Source organism: Cryptomeria japonica, chromosome 3 (assembly GCF_030272615.1).
Source record: "Cryptomeria japonica chromosome 3, Sugi_1.0, whole genome shotgun sequence".
Taxonomy (NCBI): domain Eukaryota; kingdom Viridiplantae; phylum Streptophyta; class Pinopsida; order Cupressales; family Cupressaceae; genus Cryptomeria; species Cryptomeria japonica.
This window is the reverse complement of record NC_081407.1, coordinates 459,994,537-460,004,866: the sequence shown is the minus strand read 5'-3', so window position 1 is coordinate 460,004,866 and position 10,330 is coordinate 459,994,537. Positions and strand designations below refer to the sequence as shown.

Sequence of the window (10,330 nt, the reverse complement as noted above, 5' to 3'; positions counted from 1 at the left end):
TCTTTTCTATTTGCGGTCCGTAGGAGACTGCAACCTGTTGCACTGGTGTTCGTGGCTAAAATGCTTAGACTTAGACCGAATACTCTCTATGTCTTCTCTTTCAATTTCTCTAATTAGATATCTTCACCAATTCCACTATTTGGAGATATCTGGATATATGTTGTGAAATTGGCTCTCAAGGGAACATAGTTCTTCCCTTTATAGGGTCACTTTTGCACCATTACACATATGACATTTCATTGAGTAGTATATATATGCATATGGAGATTATTAAATTTTAATTTATACATATGACATTTCATTGAACAATATAACAATCTCATATTTTAATTTTTTAAAGAATTTTATTTTGCATTTGAATTATGGAAATCATGTTTAAAAACTATGTTGAGTGGAAATTTTCCTTCTATGCTATTGTATTCAAGAGAGTATTCTTTAGATTACAAATTTAAATCTTGGTAGGGTTTTGAGCTTTCCAACATGGAAATTGAAAATTGTAAACTTTTGTGTGCTTCTTGAAAAAGAAAGTTTTAAACTTCAAACTTGTTTCTGCATTGTATTTTCTGGGATTAATATTTTCTCATGAAAATGGAATGGGATATCATATGGCCATAGATGTGATTAATAGGACCTCTTTTTTTATGTCATTCCCATAATGAGTATATAACTATGTGGCCAAGGAGTGTGGATTTTAGGTTTGGATGGAACATATTCTCATGACCATATAATGAAATCCAAGCTATATGATGTGGCAAGTAAGAGTTAAAAGGAAAGTAATAACTGAAACCAATGAGGTTACATTTAAAAATTGACAAGATTAACCTGCAAGCTTAATTTTGTATGCCTATGAATATGTTGTATCATAGTGGACATTAATTATGGTAGCCAATGATACTGTCTTATTTTATGTGTTAGATTGTCAATTTTGGCATCTGCTTGTGATTCCATATATGCATGCATTGATTGGTACGTTCTTTTCTAATCTATGTTGTTGGCATACATGTATGATATGTAGTGGTATTCTATAGCTTATGATTGAGTTGGATGTGTGTCATATTTGTCATGTTTGGTGTGATACCAAGTCAATTGCCTCCTAGTATATAGGGGTGGGCCTAAGGGTTCTACTTGGTTGGATGGTTTGACCATTGTTGGGGCCTGCAGATCATTTGGAGATGCTTGGAGAATTTGCAAAGATTTCTTACCTTGTAGTGGTAGAATTTAATTAGATAGCTTTTGATCAAAATGTATAAATTTGGATGCTTGAGTCCTTATAAATAAAATTCTATTTATCATTATGAAGCACTCTTGTAAAAGACTGTAAATTTCTAATACATGTGGGGAATCCCCCTTCTCAGTTACACTTAACTAGATTCCTCACTACTCATTCATTATCCACTAATATATTTCTTTCATAAACAAAAATTTCTACCTAACATTCATGGAAACATTTAAAACCATGATTATACTGACCATGAATACCCTGAAAAATCTAAATTGTCATGAACTAAATTGAAATTTTTAGAATATTATTATTCCTAGACATCTTTAATTTGCAACCCTCCAATTTTTTTTTAATTGAGATCTATCATTCCCCTTGACCCAAAAAGAAATAAAAAAATTGGAGTGAGCTTTCCCTCAAAAGTGGGAATTAAAGTAAATATGATATTGAATAAACTCAAGATTACCTAACCATCAAACAATAAGATTAGCTGCTTTAGAGAAGGGCCCTTCAGTTATATAAAAGATTGTCTAATTGAATTATTAAAAAGAGAAACTTTGAAGCTACATATTTTTAAAAAATTCAAGGAAAACTGCATTATATTTGGCAAGGCAGTCGGTGCAACAGAGTTTAAATGGATTCTTTTATTTGAAAAATGGTGCTTCAATGCCTCTGTATAGACAATTACCCTCTGTATTATGTCTGCAGTTACAGAATTTCTCAAAGCTACAGCTTGCATAGCATGCTACTTATTTTCCCTGGTAACATGTTGATAGCACAAATACTTCAACCTATGTATTTTCTTCTGGGGTGTACAATAGATAAAGGTTACGTTTAAAAAGATACATGGAGTGATTTGATGTGGATCCTACTATACAATTCTGATCATATCTAACTAGACGCACATAATCCTCACAAAAATATCACGAACTGGGGTGCTCAGGGTTTATCTATGCTTGGAGTTTAGGACATACGTCTCTATCTGCCGGTGCTACTGAACCTGTTGGAAGATGCCATTCAGCTTCATAAAACATATATAAAATGTTTGGAAGTCTAACTTCTGTTGAAATTATGTTAATTGCAGAGACTTACAGAGTGCCGCATAACATGGTTGTTTGAAGGCTGGATCTTCATCGTGTGGTGGGGGTGGTTGACCATATACCATCTCACAACTCATATCCTCAAAATCTGCATGTAGGAGTTAGTAATGTGAGAAATATAGATTATTACTTAATTAAATATAGTTCAGTACAACGAGAAACAAAAAGTAATCAACTATAGCCTCAAAACTTCAGCCAGTGATACTGGTATTGCAGCTCTATTTTTGGCAATGATGTTGCAGTTAGGAAGAAATAATTTCTGGAATAACATGAAAATTTGCATTAATGACTACTGGTTGATTCAAGGTCATGTAAGTTTGGAGTCAGGGCAGCCTTTGGGGTTAAATTGGCTAATTAATGACGATATAGTTGTTTACTTCGCTGCAAACTGGAACTCAGTTTGATAACAAGGTACGGATGGAATATTCTAAATTATAGCATGAAAATCGACTACTGCAGGAATAAAGGCAAGGGGAGCTCTGGCATGGAATACAAATGGTCATCCTCCATTATTCTCCTTTTTGCATTTTTGATCTGATTTGTTATTGTTTTTTATTGGTACCTTAGAAATCAAATTATTTAAGGTACCATCAAACTTTTTTCTAAAATTGGTGATTCCCCTTAGATGACAAATTGAATGCCTATCACTTTGTTTAATGCCTCCTACAAGATTTTTAGTGTCTTAGTCAGAAGATTTAAAAAGAATTAATCAAAATTAAATCTCCCACTCAAACTAGTTTTGTAGAGAGGAGATATATTTTGGATAATTGCTAAGGCCATAGCTTTCTTAGGTTGTTATTTCTTTATCAAAATTGACTGTCGGTGTTACTTCTTTTGTTCTCAAGGCAAAAGTCTACCTTGTTTGTAGTGATATTAAGTCTTTTATGCATTTATTCTTTGATTGCGTCTTTGGTAAAGCTGCGTGGTAGTATTTTCTTCCTGTTTGAGCTGAGTGTACTGGCAATTCTTCTATTGAGTGGTTAGATATTGTTTTTGGTAAAATTAATTGTGTTCCTCCTTTTTCTAAGTTCATGGATTTGTTATGGCTTGTCTCTTCTATTGAAAGTATGTGGCTTATATGGATTGAAAGAAATAATGAGTTGTTCCAAAACATCACAAGGTTGTTCACTAACTTTTCACAATAACTCAATATTTCCTTTGTTGCATACAATGTTATGTTTAAACATTGAAGTGCATTGGGAAGAAGAGTGATATAAAAATGTTTATGCTATATGGGTCTCAAATTCCTAATCCTCTAAGTGTTCAGTGTGTTGATTTTATGGTAGTGCTCATTAACCACAGGTAAACATCAGATCTGTTGCCTTCCCAACCATAGACGATAAACTTTTATCGTCACCCCCGAGCACACTACATGTCCTTCATGTTATTGAGTTCATGTCTATTGATGCAATCATGACCTTGCATATATATGAGTCAATACCTCCTAATAGACCTCAAGTTGGCCATATACTTTTGGCGCCAAGGATAGGGTCAAACCTATATATTACAAGTTACATGTGAGTCTCCCTTAGTTGCAAGTTACATTTAACTTAATCACAATTTACACACAAGTGGTTCTCCCAAATAGGGCCTGCCCTAAATTAGACTCATACAACTGAGATATCCAAATGCCAAGGCCGACAGGCTTGGCATTTTGTGCACTAGGTAGGCCCTAGAAGGGATCCGACCTAGCTACACAACAACACTCCCTCTTAGCTAGGGAGGATTCCTTCTGAATAAACAAGTCACATAGTGACTACCACCATACATTCACCATAGCTACTCCCAGAGGGTGAACAAGCACATCATGAAATTTCTTCCATGATACCCACCATACCTACTCATAGAGGGTGGGCTCACCATGCCTACTTGCAGAGGGTGGAAGAGGGCTTTCACCTCAACCTTCTCCCAGAGAAGGGTGCATCACCACCATGCCTACTCGCAGAGGGTGGAACAAGGGCTTTAACCTCAAACTTCTCCCAAAGAAGAATGCATCTCCACCATGCCTACTCACAAAGGGTGGATCCACCATACCTAGTTGCAGAGGGTGGAACGAGGGCTTTCACCTCAAACTTCTCCCAGAGAAGAATGCATTACCAAGGGATTGCACCTCGAACTTCTCCCTCACAGAGAAGAACTCATTAACCAAGTCTTCATGACAATGAAGCTCCCTTTGAAGCTAAAATGTTAGGCTCCCTCTGAAGCTGAAAAATGACAGGCTCCCTCTGAAGCTGAAATCAATCTTCTGACCTCCTTGTCCAAGGTTACCTCTAGTTCTGTATCATCAACTTAGCTTTATGGCAGCAAGCTGTCTCTAGACTTCAGCCTGTGATGCTTCCTCACAGGATGCCTCAAAGTCTTCCTTCCTTGAAGAAACGCTTCCGGCCATCATCTCAGTCTCATAGCAGCAATTATCAAGTTCTTCCTTCCTTGAATGCAATCTCTTATGCTTCTTGGTCCGTCCTGAAAGCATTTCAAAGAGATTATATAATCCAAATGAAGCATACATGATTCACTATCAAAGTTATAGCATGAATTAATAATTATATTAAAAAAAATTCATGTGCATTAATCAAGCATGGAATACTTATCTCTTATTTAATGGATCTCAGAACCTTAGTCTATTTTCACTATAGTAGGGACACAATTGGAGCGATCAGGCCGAGCTTTCAACTTTGGTTGACAGTCGCATCACTATCAATAACAAAGTCATCTCCATCATCTTGGGCATCCACGATCCATCCCCTAGTAGTGACACCTGACTGGAGTTGAAATGGTAACAAGGTGCCGATGATAATCTTAGGCTTCCTGACTGTGAATGTCTGTAGAAGTGGTAGAAACTCTGAAGGAAGTCCACATATATCTCATCCCATACATAGAATAACAATGCTCAAACTCCAAGTGAAGACTCAGTAGGTCCACGAATGCAATGTGCAGCTCCCAAGCAATGGCAATAGCTGATGAAGTCTCACGGCTAGCAATGGAAGCCATGATAGCAGAATGGATAGGACAACAATTGAAAACCTCACACAACAAGGGTTTATATGCCTAGCATAAACTACATGGCTTCCCTAAACAAGTCCTGGCGCCAACAACTGGGTGACTTGCCCCAAAGATCCTCATGCCACACACTTGCAGACCTGTAACATTAGACAAGGGCAGCGGCTATATGAACTGTGCAAGGCTGGCCACATACAATGTCCCACAACTGCCTCCAATGTCCACGACTTGGCTATAAGTTGAGGGATGGCAATAGCAAATATTCGAACCAGAAGATAGGTATGATGCGGAAGATATCACCACAAAAGACTAAGCGACTCTCGCAATAATGGTGACGTCAAGAATATACACAGCTGTATAATGTTCACAAGAATAATTCAGGAACATGAGTACGCCCAAACTTGAATCAACACACTTTCCCGAACTCCCATGTTTCTGAAGAAGTGGTCGAGTTCCCAAAGCAATACGAATTTACTTCAAAACCATGAACGAATCCTTCCTAAATCTCAATACCAATCTGACTTAATGGCAGCACTCGACAAAACTCCCACAATTTTATATATATGCTAAGGAATGTCAATTCGGTGAATAACGGCTAAGGCTCGGAACTTCATTTCTGCCTTTTAAGCCAATCTCCTTTGTGCAATCGATGACTCTTTAGTACTTCTCAAATCATGTCGGAAAATCCTGATTCGTTTAGACGCCTCACCGACGCCACTGTGAAGGGCAGAGGTTAGCGAGTGTAATCGCTACATTATCCTCTGTAGTCGCCTTTCGATCTTGAAGAGATCTTAAATCTGCAATTGTTTCTAATTGAATTTCCCTTGAAAGCATAGGATCTACCTTCAAGCGGTTAGGCTCTATAGAAGGAACCCGCTCTGATACCATGTTGATTTTATGGTAGTTCTCGTTAACCATAGACAAACATCAGATTTGTTGCCTTCCCAACCATAGACGATAAGCTTTTATCGTCACCCTCGAGCACAATACATGTCCTTCATGTTATTGAGTTCATGTCTATTGATGCAATCATGACCTTGCATATATATGAGTCAATACCTCCTAATAGACCTCAAGTCGGCCATATACTTGTGGCGCCAAGGATAGGGTCAAACCTATATATTACAAGTTACATACGAGTCTCCCTTAGTTGCAAGTTACATTTAACTTAATCACAAGTTACACACAAGTGGTTCGCCCAAATAGGGCCTGCCCCAAATTAGACTCATACAACTGAGATATCCAAATGCCAAGGCTAACAGGCCACTTGGCATTTTGTGCACTAGGTCGGCCCTAGAAGGGATCCGACCTAGCTACACAACAACACAGTGGAGTATTGGCTCTCATAATGACGTTTAGGATAAGGATGGTTGGCCATTGTAGAGAGATATGGTTGTATTTTCTAGTAATGTTGAAGATAAAGGTCTTGTTGCTCCAAATGATCCTCTTTTTAGGTTGATGAAGGTAGAGGTGTTGCAGATGTTGATCCTATTCAGGGTGTTGGTGGTTCGGTTGATGACAAATTTTCAGAAAACGAGGAGGATGTCACTCCTAAACCTATGGTTCCCATTTGTATTTATCTAGATGTTTGGTTGCGGGACTGTGTTGAGTACAAGGTTCAGTCTTCAAGAAACAATATTTAAGGCTTCATTATTGATATTGATAAGGAAATGATTGGAAAATGATAAGTGATAGGCCTTATTACAGCATTATTCATTGTAGCATTTTTTTTAATGTTCTATATGTGGACATGTTTTTGCTGCACTGGTTTATACTTTTCCTGAGCAGATATTTTGTAGTCAGCTTGTTGGGCTGTTAGTGGGTGTTTGAATTAGTTTTTTGGCATACCATGTTGTTGACATTGTTCTCCAGGTGAGCTATTATTAGTCTTATTTTTATGAGGGACTATTTTTAGTGTGATTTGTAAATTGTTGCTTGTATGATCCATTTTTATAAACTTTATCCAATTTTTTTTTTTTATTATAAAATGGGCATGTTAGCCTTGTTGAATTGGAGATAAAGAATATCTCAGTTTAGATGTGAAAATGCTAGTTTAGTGAACCTCTCAGTTTCTAAATTAATGCTAGTTTAGTGAACCTCTCAGTTTCTAAATTAATCAAACTGAGAGCACAAATCCATTGGGTAAATCTTTTGCTGACAAATAATTAAGGAATGCATTCGTGGTGGGGAAAAAACTAAAAGATTTATAGTGAAAAGGAAGATGGAAGATGCAATGTCTTAAAAGATCAATAATTGACGTAAAAGACCTTTGATCCAAATCCCAAGATGTTGCTTAGGACCCAAATTCTCAATTGTGAGATGTTAGATATGTTATATGTTAGGACCCACATTCTAGACAACTATTCAAAACTGATAAATAACAGTTAAAGAATGAAGCATATGAAATATAATATAACTGGAACAAATCTTTTTATTAATATGTGCATTCTTACATGGCATAATTATCTTGAGGGGAGGTGTTTATTTGTCCATCTTCCTCTAACTACATATATTCTCCAATATTAAATAGTTATATACCTATGAAAGATATTTAACTGTTGAATATGCTAAAAATTAAATGGTAATCATATGGAGGGAGGAGGATGGGAGGTAGCGGGTAGGGGGAGTGAAGATCGGGCTCAACCCCTTCAAGCAAAAATAAAAATCATTGTGCATTCTTACATGGCATAATTATCTTGAGGGGAGGTGTTTATTTGTCCATCTTCCTCTAACTACATATATTCTCCAATATTAAATAGTTATATACCTATGAAAGATATTTAACTGTTGAATATGCTAAAAATTAAATGGTAATCATATGGAGGGAGGAGGATGGGAGGTAGCGGGTAGGGGGAGTGAAGATCGGGCTCAACCCCTTCAAGCAAAAATAAAAATCATTGTTGGAATTCATTGGAATCATATGTTGTGAGTGGACCTTAGTAGTTTGGCCCATATGTTTAAAACCCTAACAAAATCAATGATGAAGACTACACAAGGTTTGGTGTGCGCTTGGATGGTACACATCCAATCTATCAGTATCTAGATTGCTCTACGCCACATAAAATGTGAGTTTGGTATCTAGTGGAGATTGATTGATCTTGGAAGCACTATGGACCTTTGAAAATGCTCTGGCACTACCATAGGTCATAAAACATGAGTTGGCATTACTGTAGGGTATGAAACATGAGCTGGCGTTAACCATTTCCAACTTCAATTTAAATTGAATTTATGGTCGTAGGCCATTGTAGTACTTAGAACATTGTGCTTCTCTCACTAGGATAAGCCCATTTTTTAATATAAGTCATTAAAGGAATCAATGCATTCTTCAACTGATTGATCATGTACTTGGCATAATCATTGCCACTAAATATATTGATCATCATAAACATCTTATCCTTGAAAGCTTCTAAAAATTTCTCCCAATTCAAGCCGGATTCTTTTTCTATTTGATGATTGATCTTTCTCCCATGCACTTTTGGAAGTGCTGTTTATTTTTCCTATATCAAAAGTCATTCATAGAAAAATATGATTCTAACTGATCTATCCAATTATCTACTACATCAGTGTTTATTTGATTCTTCAAAAATAGGAACTGTCAAAAATTTCATGAAGGTTAGGAAGAACTTTACCTCCAATAGTTTGTGGAAAGGGTTTCATCTCGGTCATGTATGTCCCATTGAACAAGGTCAAAATATACCATGCGTAACGTTCAGCTACAGGAACCCTTGGATATTTTCCACATTCTATTGAGCATATTGAGGTGGCAAGAAACACAATCTTTTAGCTATAACTTTAGAAGTTTATCCATGCAAGTAAGGGAAAAACAATGGAGGGATAAAAACTCAGAGAGGAGAATGAAAGGAAAGTTGTGAATCAAATTGGCTTATATTTCACTGAATTTTAATATCTAGATCAGGTCAACGGATCTACCCAGAATTAGGAAAATAAATGAAAGCATTAGTGCCACCTAGAGATCATCATAGAGGATAGCTAGCATTCTGTGGCAGAACAATGAAGTTTTTGCTTCTTCACACATTTCTCCGATAAATTTTATGTGACAGTGGGCGGAATCTGATTATGCTAATGATATTTGTTAAAGACTAACAAATCTGTGTGCCCATTCTAAGTTTAGTCTGAAGGTTTCTTAGGTAAGAGGAGGTTAGGAACATGTGCAGAATAGGTTATAAATTTGGATTATTTTCTGTGAAGATGAAGGTTGAGGCATAGGGATAATCCAAACACGCTCTTTTGTTTTGCAGATGTCTAACATAATTTCTAATCCAAGTCACCAAGAGACTCGAAAAAAGGGACAGGGACATGTCTCCATCTCCATACTACTAACATTTTTGGGTGACAATGTATGTATAGTATAGCCACACCGTTTTTTATTTCCTTAACATACCCTGATTTCAAATGGTGCCTCTGTACCTGTATTGGCACCTCCTCGCACCTCCACATCTCCAAGTATTATGTTTCTCGTTTCTCTTTGACATATGCACCAAAGTTACATGCCTTGAATATTTTTAAAATATAAAATTCTGATTGGCTTCGCAATGTTGTTGGCTTACTGCCTGTTTGGGTGTGGAGTTATGTTACATCCTTCTTTCATGAACTTTTTATATTTGTTTAAATTGCATAATTAAAAGAGATATAGTGATGTTATTCGAAGTTATTGAAAAAAACATTTGTTGATGAATTTGTGGAATAATGATATTAATCTTAGCAATTAATGTTTTAATATATACCTTGTAAAGTTAAAGGTAAAGTCTAACTACTTTAATATGTCTAAGTGGATGAGGAAAATTCTACCACCCTCAGAGAAAGGAGGGAGAGTATCATCATGAAGAGGAGCGCAGACATGGAAAGAGGTCAAAATTGCCATCATTGTCAAATCCTTGAGATAAGTGACCTTTTAGGTTTGGTTTGGTAATCCTAGAGCTGCTAGGGTCAAGTTAGTATCATGTCATCAAATTGTCAACTCCTTGTCAACCAGTTGGTCGGGTCAAGATTG

General features: G+C 36.6%; 1 protein-coding gene across 1 annotated transcript in view; it reads right to left on the bottom strand.

Moving 5' to 3' along the window:
* Nucleotides 1–1,845: 1,845 nt before the first annotated feature.
* The window catches only part of LOC131062416 (beta-carotene isomerase D27, chloroplastic), a 101,821-nt gene continuing 93,336 nt past the window's right edge, over nt 1,846–10,330 (bottom strand). The window contains exons 6-7 of the mRNA XM_057996067.2: nt 2,312–2,407; nt 1,846–2,219 (exon numbers count right to left, since the gene is read on the bottom strand). Of these exons, the coding sequence (XP_057852050.1) occupies nt 2,170–2,219; nt 2,312–2,407 (146 nt within the window). The 3' untranslated portion in view covers nt 1,846–2,169. The remainder of the gene's footprint in view (nt 2,220–2,311; nt 2,408–10,330) is intronic.